At 41.2% G+C, this 21,324-nt stretch overlaps 2 protein-coding genes across 2 annotated transcripts; one reads left to right on the forward strand and one right to left on the reverse strand.

The window, feature by feature from the left end:
- Nucleotides 1-1,948: 1,948 nt before the first annotated feature.
- Nucleotides 1,949-12,681, reverse strand: LOC116617571. The gene is made up of 10 exons (XM_048726678.1): nt 12,335-12,681; nt 9,767-9,999; nt 9,576-9,693; nt 9,067-9,473; nt 8,419-8,636; nt 7,912-7,943; nt 7,800-7,822; nt 6,828-6,945; nt 5,090-5,355; nt 1,949-3,757 (listed from the first exon to the last, which is right to left on the reverse strand). The coding sequence occupies exons 1-10, from the start codon at nt 12,654-12,656 to the stop codon at nt 3,293-3,295; spliced, it is 2,202 nt and encodes a 733-aa protein (XP_048582635.1). The 5' UTR covers nt 12,657-12,681; the 3' UTR covers nt 1,949-3,292.
- Nucleotides 12,682-12,765: 84 nt separating this feature from the next.
- Nucleotides 12,766-20,197, forward strand: LOC5511149 (N-acyl-phosphatidylethanolamine-hydrolyzing phospholipase D). Its single transcript, XM_001631520.3, has 4 exons — nt 12,766-13,329; nt 14,629-15,272; nt 15,781-15,895; nt 18,914-20,197. The coding sequence occupies exons 1-4, from the start codon at nt 13,150-13,152 to the stop codon at nt 19,022-19,024; spliced, it is 1,050 nt and encodes a 349-aa protein (XP_001631570.3). The 5' UTR covers nt 12,766-13,149; the 3' UTR covers nt 19,025-20,197.
- Nucleotides 20,198-21,324: the final 1,127 nt, after the last annotated feature.

A 21,324-nucleotide genomic window follows, 5' to 3' on the forward strand; every position in this document is an offset into this window, starting at 1 on the left:
CTCACGGGGAATACTAAAACGAGGAATCTCTAAAATGGGGAATACTAAAACGGGGAATCTCTAAAATGGGGAATACTAAAACGGGGAATCTCTAAAACAGGGAATACTAAAACGGGAACATAGTTAGGAATTGTGTTTTCCTGGTATGCATTCGGTGACAATTATAAATCAATAAAAGTTTGACTATATGGCTTTTAAAATTTAAAATGACGAGAAAGCAAATCAACGAATATCGATTAACACTCGCGCACGGTCAACTAAAAATAGTTAAAAGAATGAAAACATTCCACTAAGACGAAGACAAGATATACCAAATAAAAAACCTTGGAGTGAGAGATGTTGGTGTTAATAGCCCTTCAGACGTAAAAAGAAGAATGATCCGTGGGCCCAAATGAATGGAAAGCGAAGCAAAAAGGTACTTGGTTTATTTACCGTTCGGCGTTGTTTTCATCGTTGTGACAAACACGGTAATATAATTCAACGACTTTTCGGGCTATTTATTTCTATTTTAACCTTTTGGAAGCTACAGGCTTCATCCCAAAGGTGCTTTAGATTTAAACAATGAGAAAGAAAGCTCAGATGTCAGTCTTCACGTCATAAATGGACTGTTTGGTGTGAAAACTCGAAGGTATGTAGAGGACAAACTTTTGATTTAAAATAAAACACCAAACACAGTGCTGCTTTATGATGATTTGATAGAATATTGCATTTACAAAAAAGCTGCAGGATCTTTAAGAGATTTTTTGGGCATTTGCGTCCCTTGTTATTTATTCTTTTGTTTGTTTGTCCGATATTAAATAGGTATGTATTTCTTGGCTATCGGTGGCGCTCTCCGTCTTGTCAGATTGTTTTTCTTCTTCGTCAAAATTTTTTTTTACACAATCTTGTCAGGATAATAAAACTCAAAGTGCTCGGCCCCTATTATCAACTTCTAAGACCTGTCCAAGCTCTGTTAAGCTCGGTTCCTAACCCGGTTACTGACTCGGTTCCTAACTCGTTTTAGTATTTTCCATTTAGAGATTCCCCGTTTTAGTATTCCCCGTTTTTGAGATTCCCCGTTTTATCGTTCCCCGTTTTATAGATAGCCCATGCAAAGCTACCCGTCTTCAATCCGCGTTGTAATTGAAGCCATTAAAGTGCAGTGAAAAAATATCGTTCGTCCAATCAGAACCGTGAACGACTTTTCTTCACGGTAAAAACATCGTTCGCGCCTCTGATTTGCTGAGACCAGTGAATGAACCGAAAATTTACTTGAATATGTTTTCAGTTAGTATTTACTATGCATTATAGTATGCAATAGTAACACGCTCAAAAGTCCCAACAGATGCATGCTTATTTTCTTGTTACACTGTTTAGGCATGTCTCGAAATGACCTTTTGCCTTTACCAAGTTTTTTACCCAAAATTAACAAAATATAAAAAAATGCATAAAACAATTATACCAAAATCAACTTACTTGCAATCTTGGTACGAAATAATCGATTTGAGTAGCACCGAGACTCTGATGAAGTGGCTCCCATAACAAATGTTGAGAACGCATGGCTACATCGACATTTGCAGTTGGACAAAGGCGAATCAGTGTTGAACTGAGAACAGCTAGAGCGGCAAGGTATTTCCCTCCAGTTACCATCTGGGGTGGCTTCTATGTTGTTAGGGATAACATCTGGCATATTCATCTCTCTCTCGATCTCGAAAGAGAGTCCATCACACAAACTGATTTTTCCAAGGTATAACAAGATCGAAACAAGCAGCCCTGGGAGCAACCGCCTGCTCGAAGCCATCATTAACACGTTCTGACTCGCCTCACCTTTCGAGATCACAAAAAGCTAGGTGTCTAACCCTTGATGGCACTGGATAAACAAGACATCCAAGATTGTTTGTTTGAATGGATGCCCTTGTTGTGTTATCACAAAAAGCCTTTTCCAACAAAAATAGAACAATAACATTTGTACTTTTTAAATTATCTATTTCTATTTCCATTGGCATTGCAAAAATATTCATTTGATATCTTAAATGTTTCCATACAATAAGGAAGATTGACAGAAATATATCTTTCTTTTATATTTTGTTTAAATTTCCGTCTTGACATTATCATGTTTTAGATCAATTGTGAGCCACACCTTTGTTATTGTTTTCATTTAATATTGGAAGGAACATAATGTACTAAAATCTCGAAATAACCCTAAAAATAAAGTTTGATACTCGATATTTGGAAATATCGCATTGACTTTCCAAAACCAGCCGATGGAAATGGATGCTTTTTCACACTTGGTACTTTGCTAGGATGACAAAATAGCGGCTGACGGAGGCTGTTTGATGGTTATAAACATATTAAGTCATATCAAATCTCTTAATGGCTATGATTCATACAAAACTATTTTGTGAGCGACAAAAATATATTATCTGTATAAATCTAGTCTTTAGCTTTATATAATGTTGTACATAAATTAATTTCATTTTCTAAACTAAAGAACAATTTAAATAATTTAGCAATCCAATTTCTAGAACTGAGTATGGTCAGTTGTTTTTTTTAGTAAATCACACTTTTTCGAGATATCAAGAGAGCAAATGTAATACTTTTATTTTAGTAATTTGTTGTCTGGCATTTAGCAAACTAGATCCAGGTTCCTGGATTCCAGGGTTGGCACTTTCCAAGCATCGTGTGCAATTATCATATTTCACGTTAAAGGTAATTGTGATCAGGGAGTTTGGATAAGAAACTAAACGAATTAGCCTGGTTTAAAGCAGCATTGTCACCAGTTTACTTCGGGGGGGGGGGGGGGGGGGGGTGATGGAAACCTCGACCGACAAGAGGCAAAAGAATCTATTAGAATCAGCGCTATTTAACAGGCCATCTGCTTTAAGTTTTTAGTCACATTCTCAAAGAAACTTCCAATAGACACACTGCTTTTACAATTTTGAAATATTGTTTCCGTTTTAAATAATCGTAGATTGTAGTAGAATTAAACTGGTGACAATTCCGATTTAAATACACGTGAGAAGTCGGAAAAGCATCGCGACCCAAATTGATTTTTGAAACTGCACAAACACCAACGCTAAAATCACGTTGCAGCGCACAAGCATGGTAGGGAAGTACTGGAGGAGGGTTGAGTCTATCATAAATCCTTATTCCGTTAACGTACATCAGTACCAAGTATTAACCGTAAACCATTTATCACATTTAATCAGGAAAGTCCTGGTGTAGTCCCTTTCGTGTAATGAATATCAAACCATTATTATGAAGTTTTCCAAGAACCTGGCCCCTGTCGCTTGGGTTGATCGTCGTCCAGTTATCAGTTTCTGGAATTCCTGCTTTGTGACACTCCATCTGTAGGCACCAGGTATTCAGTGTTAGGCTTCTCGAGTGAGTCATAAACAGGAGAGGTAGGGACATCTGGCAACTTATCTATAGGGGCTTCATCCATTTCTTCAAGCACATCATATACGGGGGACGTCACGGCCCGAGGACCCTTTCCAGTAGAGGTCTCACTATTTTCAAGGACACCATATACAAGTCCATCAGACGGTGGACTTTGTCCCCTTGTCGACTGATCAAGACTTTGATACGACGGCGGTTCTGTTGTGTTGCTTGGGTTGGTTGGCAGTTTGTTTAGCGCCCTGGTGTCTGCATAATCGTACGTGTCTGATGCTTTTTCTGTTGGCCGTGGCGCTCGAATGTTGTCCGTCCCTGCGTCGTCAGGTAAAATTGTCAGATACTCGGGGGTTTCCGTCGCAAAGGATGAACCATGTGCTTTTTCCTGTTAAGCGATAAAAAAAATAAACGGATACACAGAAGAAATGAATAAGAAAATTAAGTAATTATTAATAAAAAAAAGAAATCATTGATAAAAAAAACAACAAAGTAATCATTAATAAAGAAAATTTAGTAGAAACCGGGCCGACAGTAAGGTAGATAGGCGATTGTTAGGTAAGTTTAAGGGTGGATGATTAAGTATAAGCCGGAGAATATGTTTTCCTTTAAAAGGTATACAGCTATTTCAATAAACGTTGTCCAGCGCTCTGCCGCACGCGCCCATACCGCGAGGTAGTATGGGTAATATATGTTGTTTCAAGCTCTGCCATCCTTCACCGCCGACACGAACTTGGTTGGACGCTATCAGGATGGCAGTACAGTCTGATAATTTTCTAAATATATATACAGGGAAATAAGAGCAGGTTTGGCACCTATCCCGTAAGAGCTGTCAAACGGAGACTCCGTAGCTACACTAAAAGAAAACCTGTTGGCAAAGTGCCTGAACGAAATAGCAACGACGACGGCGACCGACTGCATACTATAATAAAACCTATAATCTTATTCCTGGCATAGTAAACAAGGATAGTGTAGTTTTCAGCGCACACGTTCCCGTCCTCGCTATACCATGAAAACTGGAGTTTTCACGTTGTCGTTTGAAGAAAAACGGCTGAAATGTATCAGACAGAATCCATTTCAGAGTATATTTCACGTCTGGCTCTTTGAATTCTCAATTGCTTTCTGCCGTCGTCTTTTGCGTTGCCGTTGCCGTCCCTATTTTTGTCCCTATTTTTGCAGATACCTTTTACAATTGTACGCGGCACATAGAAAGAAATGCCGCAGTGTCTTCGATAGATAATGCAAGAAACTGTACCATCCAGATAACTTACCAGCGAAGGTCTATAAGACTGCGGCATATTAACTAAAAAACTTGTTACATACAACATATATTACCCATCCCACCTCGTGGTATGGGCACGTGCGGCAGAGCGCTCTTGTACAACGTTGATTGAAATAGCTATATTATAGGCTTAGTCTCTGCGATCCTTCGCATAGCAAATGTTTAATAGTGTATATTCTACATAAGGGGTGAGGAGTGACAAGTACGAGTTTATTGGATACCATATTACAAACTTAATGTAAAAATATACAAACATGTTCATGTATCAACTAGCAGAAAACTGGGGAAAACAACCCCGGAAAAAACGACGCGGTATGCAAAACTGGTAAGGTCAAGTGAAATGCGAATGTAATTACCTAAATATTTAGGCATGAGGGAACCTCTAGAGAACGCTCAAGGCGCGAATTCCGAATGCCCAATATTAACACATCTTCATACCTTATTTTCTCGTACCAGTGGTTGGTATGCGGGTTGTCCAATATGATCTTCTGATAGTGCTTCATACAACCCTTCGGTTAGCCTTGGCTTCACCTCAACAACGTCATCGTATACGTCACACGCCTTGTTGACATGGCAACATGTGTCGCTTTGCATTTCACGGTTGTCGTAGATATTGGAGGAGCCCCTCCTCTCGGCAATCAGGTTTTTGAGATGACGACTGCTGCCTGGCGGTTTTGCGAGAGCTCTGTCGTACACAGGATTAGCTATACAAAACAAAACACCGATAAATTGATTGAAGCCTCGATCAAACGGAGATTAGAGTTGTTAAGAATAGATAAGAGTTCCAACTTTCATGTCCGTTTGACTATGCACTCACACTCATCGACTCTCACTGACTCTCATTCACTTTTTGACATTGGAATGTTGAAATTCGACATGAAAGTTGATCAGAGTTGGCGCCGTTTGATCGCGCGAATGATGAGGTATAAGAGTATTCTGGTCAGCAGTTTTCACAAAAAGTGAATTTTAACGTGAAATTCCCGATTCAGTTTTGAATCCTGAAGTCAAATAATTATTTTAAATTCCAAAACTCAATCTTATGTTTACCCCCCCCCCCCCCCCCGAAAATTGGACTCGTTTTTCCTTTGAAAGGACACGTGAGAAGCGCGCGCATGTGTAGATGAGAGTAGCACGGGCTGGTTGTTTAACCACTCACAAAGACCGTTTGATCGGAACCCTGAGAGAGCTAGAAAGAGCGGAACTATCATCAGCTCTCATTTCCGTTTGATCAAGGCTTTATAGTGTAACACAAGGTTTGGCCACAATTCACACTTAAATTTCAATATAGATCGGCCACAGCAAACAATCGTAAAAAAAAAAATCAATGATATGATAATAATAACCATTCTTACTATCCACAGAACTATTTTCACGAGTTTGACAGAACTTACAGTTACAAACAGTGGTCGCAGTGAGGATTTAAAAATCAAGACTTTATTTACTTCCTGAAGCACTGAAACTTTCTGAGTTAAACCTTGGCTGGAAAAATATTTTCAAGGTTGTCCTTTTTGTTTTGGATGCTACTTTAACAACTATCATCAAAAAAATTATTTTACTACACAAAGCACTACATATAAATTATGCGCAGCGACGAGTAATTTCGCGGGAGATCGAGTTTAACATTCCCTTGTGCTCGCCTAGAGATTATCGTACAAACAATATATATTTTTAAACAAGGCGAATAATGCACCTATCAATGTAAAGCCGGTGGTGGTGGTGGTGGTGGTGGGGGGGGGGGGGGGGATGGACTGGTGCGGTGTGGTGCGGTGCTCACTACAGATGCTTGGTTGCTTCTTAACTTGATTTGTTATTCTCGGTTTTGAGAATGTTTGCACACTTGATGTTTCACTGTTTTACACTATTCAACGCATTCATAAAAAGAAATCGCATGTTATATAGTTCATGCTATCTCTATATCTCTTGGCAGGGGATATTTGATCACAATAATATAGCTCGGGGGAAGGATGTTCCTTAAAATTTGGCTCCACAATTTGGCCCAAGGGTAACGAATTTGACTGGGAAAATCGCAAAAATGTAAAATCCCCACCCCTTGCCGCACCTCCCCCCACCGCCTTAACATTGATAGGTTCATAAAACAAAACCACTTGTCAAAGCCTCGATTCCGTGTGAGATAAAGCGTTACTTCCCATGTTCGTAATAATGACTTATCGCTTACCCAATGCAGGAAGACGGCGCTTGTGGAAGCTTGAAGATTGGTCAGAAGGCTCGCAGTACACAGCCTCGTCATATATGGCACTTTTCCCTCCACCAACATGATTATTATTATTGTTGTTCTGAGTAAAAATACAGATTAGAATGAGCCCAATCTCCTTTTAAGGGGGGGGAGACTATCTAGAAAAGTAGACGGGGGTGATCGTACCATCTTTTAGGGTATAAAATTTAGACAACCTGCCATCCCTTAGGAAGGGAAGGGTTGAAGGATTTTTCCGATTATGCTATTTCTTCGAGTATAAAATTTGACCAGCTGCTATTCCTTAGGAGGTGTTTAACGTTTTTTTTTTATTCTGTTACCTCTTAGCGTATAAAATTCAACCAATTGCTATTCCGAAGGGGGTGTTTGGCATTTTTTACCGATTCTGCCATCTCTTAGTGTTAAAAATTCCTTCGACCAGACCTAATTTGTTATGTCTTAGGGGGAAGAATTTCTGTTAACCACGACAAGTGCCATCCTTTAGGGTAACATTTTAAGGGGTGGAGGGGAGGGGGTTTATGTGGTCACACTTAAACATTGGCATATTCAGTATGTAACTTTTTAAACATTTAACGATTAAAAGTTCGCATTATTTTTGTTAACAAATTGCATCATTGAGTACGTGCATTCAAGAAAATATGCATGGTTTGGTTAGAAGCTAGAGTTAGGATGTAGTCCAATCACACAGTTTATCTAAAGCCTATATTCTTTGCAGATCTAAACTCAACTATCTCTTTTATTGGATAGTAGAAATGTGTATCTAGGCTTATTTCTATTTGTTTTATTTTACCAAAAAGGATTTTTGTCACTCTTGTCCTCCTAGTTGTAACCTCGTCCTTGCTAAAGTTACTTATATGACCAGCAACTACTGAAACAACTGACTTAATGAATATAATAAACCAAGGCTCTAAAGCAACACAGTTTCAAGTAACTCACCTGGCCTGTTGAGTTCATGATTACTGTAAACGTAAAAAAATTTTTTTTTAAGAAATATTATTGATTATGATACCCCATCTGCCTCCCTAGTTAGTGAAACGACAATACATACCAGTCATGTCCGCGCTATATGCTTCCTCATTTCTGGATAAAGAGTATAAAGCAGTAGTTAGTTGGAAAGACCTTCACTTGAAAGTAGGAGCAAAATCATTTTCTTTAAAGAGCGGGGAAAAGAAAGTGAAAAAGAAAATGATATGCAAGATTGTCAGTATTATAAGGCAAACTTCTGGAAATTACCTGAATGAATACAGAACAATTAGAAATGAGGTTGCACTTGGAGAACTTATGTTTTGTAACCCGCAGTACTTCATGGATGTCAAATGAATGCAAATAAGCATAAATAAAAAGAAATCTAGCCTTCAAAACCTGTAACATTTTTGTTCATGTTCTGGTGAACATTTTTCACATGGCTTTCAGCTTACCAGGATTTACATGCTACACCGCAATGTGAGTTGCAATATAACATTGATTTTAGAGTGGAACCTTATTTTAAAAAAAGGTGCATACATGAGCAGCCACTTACCTATGTTTCCATATCTTAAACATTGCTATCACGTACCTTTGTTTCTTTCTGTGTTTCAAAATACACCATATCAGAAGACTGATAATGCTGACACAGATTACAGCAGCTGCAGCAGAGATAGCGGTGATGGTGACTGAGGTCTCGTGCTTCTGGCCATCCCCCTTCCTGGCACTGCCTGGCACAGAGTTTGCTGTGGTCGTGGGACTGTCACTGGGATTTGTGTCTGGTGGGCTCACATGTTCAGTAGTATGGCCCTAAATGAGTTTGATTTTGTATTTAGTAAATGTCTATGTTTATTCACAAGACAAAGTATTTGTGTGTGACAAAGTCTAGCTAGTCTGTTGGTGCGCTAAGACTGCCAGAAGACCACACCCTTGCCAGAACTTAAAGCGTAGGCTGTGCCCTAGAAATGATTCTCTAGCAGATAAGTGCATAAACAAGTCATGATTGCCTAGGCGTATCAATGGAAACAGTACTTTACATGATATAAAGTCAAAATACCCCTGGGTACGGGCCTGTAAAAGTGCACATACAGCATGGTCCAGTCAAAGGCATAAAAAACAGGATGAATAAGAAATGATTTCTATATTTATTATTTGTAGGTAAGCAGTGTACACATGGGAATTTGGGAGAAGTGTAAAATACCCCTTTTTTGGTATGCAGTAAAGTATAGCAGTTCATTACCTTAATGGTGTGTGTAGACTTTACAGAACTTTTGGTTGGTGTAAAAGTAAATTCTGCTGTTGATGCCTCAGTCGTTGTTGATCCTTCAGTAGTACTAGGCTTCTTGGTTGTATATGCTTCAGTTTTTGTTGTTGCTTGAGCTGCAGTGGTTGATTCAAATTCTGCTGTTGATGCCTCATTTGTTGTAGATTCTTCAGTAGTACTAGGTTTAATGGTTGTATATTCTTTTGTTTTTGTGGTTGCTTGAGTTGCAGTGGTTGATTCTGTTGTAATTTTAGCAGTTATGGTTGATGTTTGTGGTCTATTAGTAGTTATTTTGGGTATTGTTATAGGTGTTTTGGGTGCTTTAGTGGTTTTTGGTGTCTCAGTAGTGGTAGGTGCTACTGTTGTTGAAGAGAATATGTCATCTGTAACAAAAACAAATGCAGAGTAAATGAACACAAAAAATATAATTGGGTAAGGCATTTGTGCTTCTACTAGGGTATATTTATAACTGGGAAAAACCTTACATGATAGAGTTCCTTTAATTTTTAAAACAATACAACTTGCTAGGGTCTTGTCGTTTGTCCCATTGCAGCGAATTGGCACCCTCACAATCCTCCCATTGTAGGACTGACTTGACTGCCACTACAAACAAACAAAACTAAATTAATTATAGTAGTTTAGATATCAAAAAAGAAGCTAAAAACAATTTGCATACCGTCAACAAATTAGTCCAATAGTTCGGTGAGTAGAACCCAAACAGGGTTCCTTCTCTGACTTGACTCCACACCCCTTTGTCCCAGTACTGAGGGAGACCGTTTATGTCACATCTTGGGTATTGGACTTGGGAAACTGATGGCGCTTTGATGGGCTCTTTGTGAGACGATGATAAATCAACCACCGGGAGTTTACTGTCAAGGGAACCTTCAGCCTGTAACTGTATTGTGCAGCCTGTCAGGGAAAAACAATGTTATTGTCAATGAGAGTGGAACCCTCTAAGCTCTCTTAAGTTTGCAGGGAGTTCAAGCTATCCAAGTAGAAATGACTCAGGAGAAATAAAATATTAGACAATTGAAATTGCTTTGGACTTGCTGAAAGCTAGCAGCTTGTTCTTGTATCTCAAAGTTATAAGCCTCATTTCTATGGAGGAATATTGCATAAGCGTTATGGGCAGACATGAACAATCTCAGTTTTGCCAAGAAAAGGGGTAGCAAGGGTATCTCCAAAATTCGAAAGTATCACAAATATTTCACAGTCTCGGAATCTTGACGTTTTTTATGCGTTTCAAAAACTCGCTTTTTCAAAAATTTTCTACCACGGTCTCGGCGTCTCTGATTTTTAATTCCTCAGGATCGCAAATTCGATCTGTTTCATATTATTACCATGCTACAGATTTCCAGGGTTTTTTTTCGTGTGTAGCAAGAATGTATTGTAACTCTACTTATTCTTTTTTCAACTGATGTTTATGACATACTTCAAGAAAGTTATCCAAAAACAAGCTAAAAAAAGCTCGGGCTTGATTGTTGTTGTGGTCCGAAGTCTTGGGCTCAGATTCTGACACATTGGTCTCAGCGCCTCAGCAAATCTTGGATTTACACATTGCTTTGGTAAAATTCCATACAGTGCAAGGATATTATGCACAGTATATTAGAAAATACCAAGGGCGAAATGTCAGTCGAGGTAAGAGAGAGCAGGTACGATTTGTGTAGTATAGGTACATTTCCTGAAGGTACTTTAACCCTTTCACTCCTGGGTACTTTTGAGTGACATTGTAAGAAAAACAGACTGAAAACAGAAACCTCCCCCCTATTTAAAGTCCAACACTGCCAGTTAAGCTAAGCTACCGCTGACCCAAGACGGTATGCCTTGAAGTTTCCAACAATGCACTGCTGTGCCTTTTTTTCTAGCGACGGCACTGCTACAGCCTGTTGCTTACAACAGTTTTGCTTGTAATTTGCTTTAAAATTACAGCTTTTTCACATCTGGAGAGTGCCTAAGGACATCATGAAGTCTTTTTGGGCATAATTAATGCTGTGCTTATGGATGTTTGCATGTTGAGGTTAATTCAATGGGATAATTCCTTGTCTGGGCTTCACCAAGTGAAAAAGGAATTTTTCTGGTGAACCGCCTCATACTCTCCAATGTGTTGTATGGCTTCAGGGCAAAGAGACTTATAAAAAAACTGTTATGATTCTGGGGGAGGAGATTGCCCGCCTGTCTGTCAAGGTGTTTCCAAGACTCCTATGATGCAGTGCAGGCATGCAAAATAGGCTAAATATGGTGACTCGCTTCTAATGGAGGTTCTAGCATTGATTATTGTGACTGATTGCTGTAAAATGGGACCTGACGGAGCGCAATAAAGGTATCTATTTGTGACTTGATCTGTGTTTGCTTGTCTCTATTTGTAGTTCGGAATTTTGTGTCCTTTTTGGTAATAAATGTTTTTAAGTTTAAGCATTTGTTTACGAATTGGTCAGAAATCAAGGTTGATATTTTGACAAAAGAGTAAATTCTATTACATTGCTTGGATGCGCTTTTGAAGGTCGTCTATGCCTTGGATGAATCTATGAGTACCCGGGTCTGGTGATGTTTAGTTTGCATTTTTGACATTTTGGAGTTGGGCCTATATTTTACAGGCGTCTCAGGGTGTTATGGCAATGAAAGACTTTATTCTGCACTATAGAGGAGGGGTTAAAAGTTATTGGTTTTAACTCTATTTATGAGTTTACCGCCAGGGCAATGTAATAAATAAAAGTATTGTATTGGAATTAAGTTATTTTTTAGAAATTTCTAAAAGGTTGTTTATAAAATGAGTTGCTGTAAACCCTTAATTATTGCTTTAAGAATTGCAAGTGATTTCTAATCCTTTTCCTTTGCCATTAATGCAATTCTTTGGGGTTGATTTCTGGGACTGATCTTGGTATTGTTTCAGGTCCTGGGATCAGTTGGGGTACTTTTGGTGATCATTTCGGGTCCTGGGATCTGTTGGGGTACTTTTCGGGATCATTTCGGGTCCTGGGATAGTTTTGGGTCCTGTTCTCGACTACCCTCTGCACTTGCTAAAGCAGGCTAAAATTATGCAATGTGAAGCTTGTCTCCAAGGATACCACATTTCTCTACAGCTCAACTACCCATATCAATATTAAACCGTCTACAGTATCTTTTAATAAAGATCATAGAGAATATGATCAAAATAGAAAGAATCGCAAGCAGACAAATGACACACCATTGCCCTGTGGGATGATACGGAGATCTTTAAAGAATTTTCACAACAAAAGGAACTTACTTGCAATCTTGGTACGGAATAATCGATTTGAGTAGCACCGAGACTCTGATGAAGTGGCTCCCATAACAAATGTTGAGAACGCATGGCTACATCGACATTTGCAGTTGGACATCGGCGAATCAGTGTTGAACTGAGAACAGCTAGAGCGGCAAGGTATTTCCCTCCAGTTACCATCTGGGGTGGCTTCTATGTTGTTAGGGATAACATCTGGCATATTCATCTCTCTCTCGATCTCGAAAGAGAGCCCATTGGATGATGATATACATGCTAGCAGTGCCGCTACGACATAACTCCACTTCGATACAGCTGCCATTTCCTTCATGTCCTGTTTACAGATCGATCCCGTGATGCGTATCGGTATGACTTCCGGTTTTCATTTCTGAAGTGTTTCAAACCCAGGGGTGCATTTTCATGTACCCTCTCACGACAGCTTAAACAAGCTCATTGTAAAAATAAATGAAAAACGGCTCGCAATCTTACATTATTTTGGATTAATTACAACTCATTCGAAGAGTTTATCTCAAAATAGTCTAAAAAAGTGCTTCGACACTTCCGTTCCATTTTATTTCCGGTACAAGAAGCCTGGTGACCAAAACAGAGATTCAGGCAAAACCGCCGAATTCATTTCGCTGATTTTGCCATTGTGAGGCAAACCAGTCGACATTATTTGGTGATCTGAGTGTATATTCTTGACCATTGTGGTTTCATTATCTTAATTATGTTTTTTTTCTGCTGGTTACATTTCGAAGAAGTCGAAGATTTACTTATTCGTATTTAGGAACGGACAACCCTCTCTCTCCATTGCTGTCGCGAAAATGGAGGAAAAGCAAACTCCCGTTATCCAGGTGACGAAAGCCAAGCGTGTAAATGGTCGGTATGTTACTCCTTGGGGAGGTGAAAGACCATCAGTAGGGCAAGCCGTACAATTTATGATGGAGGGAAAGGATCGGGGTGTTGGAGGGACTTGGAAAGAATTATATCAATTCAAAACACAGGTAGGATCTTACTGAAGTCATGTGAATATGCAATGTTTATACTTATTACGCTTGCGTTTAGTTCTTATTCAGGGCACGCGTTAGTAAACCTAGAGTAAAACTCAATGTCTTAATGGGGGAGGGCGGGGTTAGTATTTTGTGACATAATCCTCCTCTGCACGCTACGATTCTTATACTACCGAACAGACAGGAAACGAAGCGATAAGGTGCCCAAAGGCCGTACCTGTCGTACATATTTTTTTATTAGGAAATTTTACCCTGGGGGGTTCTCCAGGGTAAAGACGCCCTAAAAGAAAAACTTACCCCCCTAAAAAAACCCGAGTTCATAAGTAGTAACATAGTGTATAACAAAGTTTCAAATAATAAATTGCCAGTGTTTTGTTAGAATTGGAAGTATAAAATGCTCTAAAAAACATTGGCTGATAAAATTTCTTTTATAATGCACTAGTCATTTGAAACCCCCACCCCCATGGTCCCGGGGAAGGGTGGGGTTAAGGTGGGGGTTTAGAGCACTTTTGAACGAGAATCTGTCCCGAGGGGGTGGGGGAATTGACAGTTTTTTTACTCTAAGACTTATCCCCACCGTGGGGGTTTGGAACAAGTGAATAGTAGTGTCACAAATATCATGTTAGTTTCTGGCTTGAGACACTTTTTCTTCTGTAGCAAGCAATTCCATGTATCAGCATGTGGCATGCTGCAAAGCGACATGTGAAAAAGCAAATATTAAAAAAATGCCAGATGAAGATGATTTATTTTTCCATCTTTTTTGTAACTGTTATCTTCATAGTAATTGGTACAAATGTACTCGCTGAAGTGTACTGGCTTTGAAAGATAAAAAAAAGCTTATTTCAGATGACTTGTTGTCAGGTAGTTGCCTATAGTTTGCATCCAAGGGGTAGGGGCATTTAATTGTTGTTTTGTCCCGAGGGGGTGGGGGCTTTTCTCGGTTTTGTACAGGGTCAAAGTCTAACCCCCCACCCTTCCCTGGGACCATGGGGGTGGGGGTTTCAATTGACTAATGCATAATAGAAAGGCTTTTTCCAAAAAAATACCTGAGGCCTGATTTTGACCCCTAAAAAATACAACAAGCCACATGGGAAGACCCCCTTCTACATTTTTATATAATATTTATGACTGCATGCCCACTTCAGGGAGGCTGAAGATTTCCACTTTAGCACTTTTTGTCAGAAGACAGATTTAGCGCTGCAATTTATCAAAATTATTTTAGTATTGCACTTTCCCCTTTATACAATGGATAAGATAGTTTGAGGATATTGGAAACCTTTCTTTTTTCCTTAGGAATTGAATGAGACTCTTCCAGTGTTACCCTTAAATCAAGAAAAAATCTCCTCACCAGCATCAGCCCTACAAGTAACATGGCTTGGACATGCCATGCTTCTGGTACAACTTCAGGGTCTAAATATCCTCACAGATCCTCATCTAAATGAATTTGCAGGCCTTACCAGAACCCTCTCAGCTAAGCGATACCGTCCACCACCTTGTAGAGTGAATGAACTACCCGAAATAGATGCTGTTTGTATTAGCCATAATCATTACGACCACCTTGATTATAACACAGTCCAGCAACTGAATGCACATTGCGGGAGTAACATTTACTGGTATGTTCCCATGGGTCTAGGTGATTGGATGCGGAGAAGTGGGTGTCATAATGTTGTTGAGCTTGAGTGGTGGGATGAACATATTCACCCTAAACATAGAGACAGAGAAAGGGTTAAATTCATTTTCACACCAAGCCAACATTGGAGCAGAAGGACTCTAACAGATGAGAACAAGTCACTATGGGGGAGCTGGAGTGTGGTTGGAAGTAATAAAAGATTTTTCTTTGCCGGCGATACAGGGTACAACAAGGTGTTCCAAGAGATTGGAGAGATGTTTGGTCCATTTGATGTGGCAGCTATCCCGATTGGAGCTTATAAACCAAGGTACTTTGACTTCACATGTGGCTGTAGATGCCATGCACGTATCTAGAGGGAGCACCACCCACCCCCCTTTGTGGCCAAAACGGTGGTCATTTCCTATTGAAGGATTGTTAATGGGGGGCACATGGTGCGTGCACATCTTCATCAAATACTATAATCCTTTTATTATGATGCGCAAATCCTGGGTACCTGCTTGAATTACCATCAGTGTATCAATTTTGTGGATATATTTTGCTCTTAGCGTACAACAATTCCTCTCAATGGCATTTACATCCTGCATCCACACTCTTGAAACAGAATAATGATGATGATTATGATGAAGTGGTGATAGTATATGTCTTTATTATCTATTTGCTATATTATTGACAGGGCCGTAGCCAATATTTTTAATAGGAGGGGGCACAAAAGGAATTTTAAATGAATTTTCTCCTGTATCTTAGATAATGTCATACATTTACTGTATTTTTGGCTACTAAAAGGTACATATGGTGCAAATATTTGTCTCTTCCAGGTGGTTTCTGTCTTTTCAGCATGTTGATCCAGCAGGGGCTGTTCAGATTCACCAAGACGTCAAATCCAAACTTTCTATTGGAATCCATTGGGGAACGTTTCTGCTTGGACATGAGGTACTTTTTCTTATTGATTTTAGGGGTCCTTGATGACGGGTGCACAGCCGGGATTTGCTTCCAACAAAACACAAATTCAAAAAGTTTTGCTGAAGCAATCTTAAAAGTGTACTAAAAAAACAGCAAGCTAAATCAGTGCAAATGCTTGGTGCGTGTGACTGACAATTTTTAGCAGCCAAAATTACACAACCCTACATTTCACATTATAATTTGATAAAAGCTAGTCAACCTTTGGTTGAGATGCTGTCATTATTTCAATCAGATGATCATCCAAACTTTATTGCCATACCATAATCGCTCAAATAAGTGCCATGGCGCTTATATTTTGCTGTTTTTGTTTCCAAGGCTAGGCACTACGTTGGAGGTGCTTATAGTGGGGAGGCGTTTATTCAGGGAGGTGCGCTTATACAGGGGGAAGCACTTATTTGGGAGAGGTGCTTATTCGGGGAGGCGCTTATTCAGGGAAGGTGCTTATTCAGGGAAGGTGCTTATTCAGGGAAGGTGCTTATTCTGGGGAAGCGCTTATTTAGGGAAGGCGCTTATTTGGGGAAGCGCTTATTTAGGGAAGGTGCTTATTCTGGGAAAGTGCTTATCCGGGGGAGGCGCTTATTTGGGGAAAGTGCTTATCCGGGGGAGGCGCTTATTTGGGGGAGGTGCTTATTTGGGGGAGGCGCTTATTTGGGGGAGGTGCTTATTTGGGGAAGGTGCTTATTTGGGGGAGGTGCTTATTTGGGGGAGGTGCTTATTTGGGGAAGGTGCTTATTTGGGGAAGGTGCTTATTTGGGGAAGGTGCTTATTTGGGGAAGGTGCTTATTCGGGGGAGGCGCTTATTCGGGGGAGGCGCTTATTCAGGGGAGGTGCTTATTTGGGGGAAGTGCTTATTCGGGGGAGGCGCTTATTTGGGGGAGGCGCTTATTTGGGGGAGGTGCTTATTTGGGGGAAGGCGCTTATTCGGGGGAGGCGCTTATTCAGGGGAGGTGCTTATTCGGGGGAGGCGCTTATTCGGGGGAGGCGGTTATTCAGGGGAGGCGCTTATTCGGGGGAGGTGCTTATTTGGGGAAGGTGCTTATTTGGGGGAGGTGCTTATTTGGGGAAGGTGCTTATTTGGGGAAGGTGCTTATTTGGGGAAGGTGCTTATTCGGGGGAGGCGCTTATTCGGGGGAGGCGCTTATTCAGGGGAGGTGCTTATTTGGGGGAAGGCGCTTATTCTGGGGAGGCGCTTATCCGGGGGAGGCGCTTATTCGGGGGAAGGCGCTTATTCGGGGGAAGGCGCTTATTCGGGGGAAGGCGCTTATCCGGGGGAGGCGCTTATTCGGGGGAGGCGCTTATTCAGGGGAGGTGCTTATTCGGGGGAGGCGCTTATTCGGGGGAGGCGCTTATTCAGGGGAGGCGCTTATTCGGGGGAGGTGCTTATTTGGGGAAGGTGCTTATTTGGGGGAGGCGCTTATTTGGGGGAGGTGCTTATTCAAGGAAGGCACTTATTTGGGGGAGGCACTTATTCGGGGGAGGCGCTTATTCGGGGGAGGTGCCTATTCTGGGGAAGCGCTTATTTAGGGAAGGCACTTATTTAGGGAAGGCGCTTATTCGGGGGAGGCACTTATTTGGGGAGGGCGCTTATTTGGGGAAGGTGCTTATTTGGGGGAGGCGCTTATTTGGGGGAGGTGCTTATTCGGGGGAGGCACTTATTTGGGGAGGGCGCTTATTCGGGGGAGGCACTTATTTGGGGAGGGCGCTTATTCAGGGAAGGTGCTTATTTGGGGGAGGTGCTTATTCAAGGAAGGCGCTTATTTGGGGGAGGCACTTATTCGGGGAAGGCGCTTATTCTGGGGAAGGCGCTTATTCGGGGAAGACGCTTATTGAGGGAAAGCGCTTATTTAGGGAAGGCGCTTACTTGGGGAAGGTGCTTATTCAGGGAGGTGCTTATTCAAGGAAGGCGCTTATTTGGGGGAGGCACTTATTCGGGGAAGGCGCTTATTCGGGGTAAGGCGCTTATTTAGGGAAGGCGCTTATTCGGGGGAAGGCGCTTATTCGGGGGAAGGTGCTTATTTGGGGGAAGGTGCTTATTCGGGGGAAGGCGCTTATTCAGGGGAGGCGCTTATTCGGGGGAAGGCGCTTATTCTGGGGAGGCGCTTATCCGGGGGAGGCGCTTATTCGGGGGAAGGCGCTTATTCGGGGGAAGGCGCTTATTCGGGGGAAGGCGCTTATCCGGGGGAGGCGCTTATTTGGGGGAGGCGCTTATTTGGGGGAGGCGCTTATTTGGGGGAGGTGCTTATTGGGGGGAGGCGCTTATTTGGGGGAGGTGCTTATTCAAGGAAGGCGCTTATTTGGGGGAGGCACTTATTCGGGGAAGGCGCTTATTCTGGGGAAGGCGCTTATTCGGGGAAGACGCTTATTCAGGGGAAGCGCTTATTTAGGGAAGGCGCTTACTTGGGGAAGGCGCTTATTTGGGGGAGGTGCTTATTCAGGGGAAGGCGCTTATTCTGGGGAGGCACTTATCCGGGGAAGACGCTTATTCGGGGGAGGCGCTTATTCGGGGGAGGCGCTTATTCAGGGAAGGCGCTTATTCGGGGGAAGGCGCTTATTCGGGGGAAGGCGCTAATTTGGGGGAAGGTCCTTATTCGGGGGAAGGCGCTTATTCTGGGGAGGCACTTATCCGGGGAAGACGCTTATTTGGGGGAGGCGCTTATTTAGGGAAGGCGCTTTTTCGGGGAAGGCACTTATTTAAAATCGTGCTAGGAGTGAAAAAATTCTCCAAAACAATAGATGGGAAGTACTGTCAGTTTTCGTTAGTACAGACCCAATCTTCATCAAAGTCTAGTAAATGTAACCCTGTAAACCGTTCAGGCGAGGCTCTTACTTGGGGGATAAGGCGCTTTGATGGAGGCACTTAAATTCGTATGTTTTCTCTTAGACTAGGCGCTTATTCGGGATAGGCGCTTATTTGAGGGGAGCGCTTATTCGAGCAATTACGGTATTCCTAAATTCATATATAAAATATTATTTTGAATTATTTTTCAGCATTATTTGGACCCACCTAAAGACCTTGCGACTTCCCTTCAAGCAAACAGCCTAAGCCCTGCGAGTTTCATAGTACTTCAACACGGAGAAACGAAAGCAATAAGTGGATAAAAGAAAAGGATGTTTTATTAGGCAAATGCACATATACCAGAACACAGCCGAATAACCATGTATGAATGTATAAAAACCTTTGTATGAATAAGTTAGAAATTGACACTCGATTTTTTTTTTCGATTTTCGATATTTCCAAGGAATCGATTCGGTTGTCCGCTTGTCATGTAAGACATCAAGTTGGACTGACCTCATAAACGCAAAATGGAGTGGTTTGGAGCTACATACAGATTTTGAGATTTTGTACCAAGCCCCCAAAACTGCGATTTCATTTGCACGTGCGTCTCGCCTCGCCGATTATTAATATCTAATTTTTATTTCAGAATTTGCAAACTAGAAGAATCGGTGATCATGTAACTTTGAAAGGGGCTACTAAAACGTTTCTTAATTGTTTCAATTTGAACGAATTTTTGATAAACAATTACCAGCGAGAGGCCTCGACGCAGATGGTTGGGGATTTCGTAACAACCTTTTTTTAATTAAAAGAGATAAATAATAAAGGAGCCATTATTATGCCCTACTTAAACACGAGGTCCGCTATAAAAGGGAAAGCTCCTCCCACCCCCGGGCTCGAGAACAATCCGTTATCAATCAGCCTTCAACGAGTCAACATGTCAGGACAATTGCTCTGAGCCCTCAATTAAAATTTCATATTCTAAACCAAAATAAATAGCATTCCTAAAGTTTTCCATCTAAAAATGTTTCTGTCTATCGTAAAAAACATTCATACCAACCTGTGTGCGCTCTTAAATACAAGCATTTTCATCACAGCGCGTGAATTATTTATGCAGGTGCGTTAGATTATGGATAGCGCAAAATTCAAAATTTTGCACCAAAAACGTAGCTGGACAGCAAATCACTAATTTATCGATCTCTTAACACAACTGTCTTGTTACCTGTGCAAAAAAAGTTTTATTCCAGCCGACTAAGGCTTAGAGACAAGCAATTTTACAGGAGGCTTTTAATTTGTGACTGCTAGCGTTGCAGTGTTCTAATTATGATTGCAAATTCGGGGGTGGGAGGAGCTTTCCCTTTTATAGCGGAACCTCGTGTTTGATGTTCCGTCGATAGATGCTGGGATGTTATGGACAATTAATAAAAAGACTTAGAGTCCTAGTATCCTCTGGAAGGGGAAAAGAAAGCAATAAAGAAAAAAGAAAGAAAAAGACAAAATCTGTCCTCGCTATTTCAAGTCAAATCGTTCTTGGCTTTATTGAAGGCGGTTGAATTCAAGTGCATTTTCCGCTGCTTGTCCGGTGACTGGCGTAGGACTAGGCATAGGCTCCGACATTGCAATTCCATGTTCAGGGTTACATAACACGTGATGAATTACTCCCAATTGTTCTAAGTTTATTGCCAAAACAGCCAAAGAAAGATCACCCCCCGCTACGATATTTTCTACGGGTAGAACCCGCCTTATGTTCCGGTGATTCCCACAACAAGGAGTGCAAGGCAATCTATTCAGAAGAGGTATTCTCCTACGAATTGCACGTCTAATTTCGCATTGCCTGACGGAGAAGATAAATGGATTGATGAGGGATTGTAGGTGAAATAAGGTGGTCCAAATGACGTATGTCACCAGGTTATAGTCAAGGCTCCAGTCTCTCCCTTTTATCAAAACCACTAGTCTTAACAGTAAAATAGGCGAGTATGTCAGTACGAAAACCGCTAGAACTATTCCCGTTGTGAACGTCCGTTTCAGTTCTTGGAGTCTGCTTCTACGATGTGACATCTCTCCATTGCCAGCAAACCTGTCTAGTAAACTAGTGATTGCTTTCATGTGCTTACAAGTTGTTCTATAAACTTTTATGTAGCTTATAAAAATAAAGACAATACATGGAACGATTAGTGCAGTTTGCACGGACGATCGCAAGAACTGGGATTCACTTTTTATAGTCAAGATCATCGATACCAGGACTGATCCTATCAAAGTACAACACGTAAAGTAACCCAAAAGCAGACGTTTGACGGTGATGATATCTTGATAACGGAGAGGATACTGGAGAGCAATGTATCGCTCCAGGGATAACATCACGAGGCTTATAACAGAGCAGCAAGCTCCAATGCACAATACAACGTAATAGGTTACAAAAAGACTGCAGTTGTTAAAGCAGTTATTCAATCGGCAAAGCGTCGACGCGACAAACAGTGGCTGAGTCACATGACCTACGAATAGATCTGCTCCCGACTGTACCGCTAAAGTGAGATGGTAAGTAGAGGTGCGAAGACGATGGTTTTCTAATATCGCCCAAATCACAAGCGCATTTAAAAGGACAGTCAACACTGCAGAAACGCTGTTG

The sequence above is a fragment of the Nematostella vectensis genome, chromosome 1 (genome assembly GCF_932526225.1).
Source record: "Nematostella vectensis chromosome 1, jaNemVect1.1, whole genome shotgun sequence".
Classification (NCBI taxonomy): Eukaryota; Metazoa; Cnidaria; class Anthozoa; order Actiniaria; family Edwardsiidae; genus Nematostella; species Nematostella vectensis.

What these genes read in the sequence shown, in the direction of transcription:
- LOC116617571 (XM_048726678.1), bottom strand. Translation starts at nt 12,656, where the DNA reads ATGAAGGAAATGGCAGCTGTATCGAAGTGGAGTTATGTCGTAGCGGCA. An exon ending in ATTCCGTACCAAGATTGCAA is followed by an intron (nt 10,000 to 12,334) that starts GTAAGTTCCTTT and finishes TTTCCCTGACAG; the next exon opens with GCTGCACAATACAGTTACAG. An exon ending in AAACACAGAAAGAAACAAAG is followed by an intron (nt 7,944 to 8,418) that starts GTACGTGATAGC and finishes CTCTTTATCCAG; the next exon opens with AAATGAGGAAGCATATAGCG.
- LOC5511149 (XM_001631520.3), top strand. Translation starts at nt 13,150, where the DNA reads ATGGAGGAAAAGCAAACTCCCGTTATCCAGGTGACGAAAGCCAAGCGT. An exon ending in TATATCAATTCAAAACACAG is followed by an intron (nt 13,330 to 14,628) that starts GTAGGATCTTAC and finishes TTTTTTCCTTAG; the next exon opens with GAATTGAATGAGACTCTTCC. An exon ending in CGTTTCTGCTTGGACATGAG is followed by an intron (nt 15,896 to 18,913) that starts GTACTTTTTCTT and finishes ATTATTTTTCAG; the next exon opens with CATTATTTGGACCCACCTAA.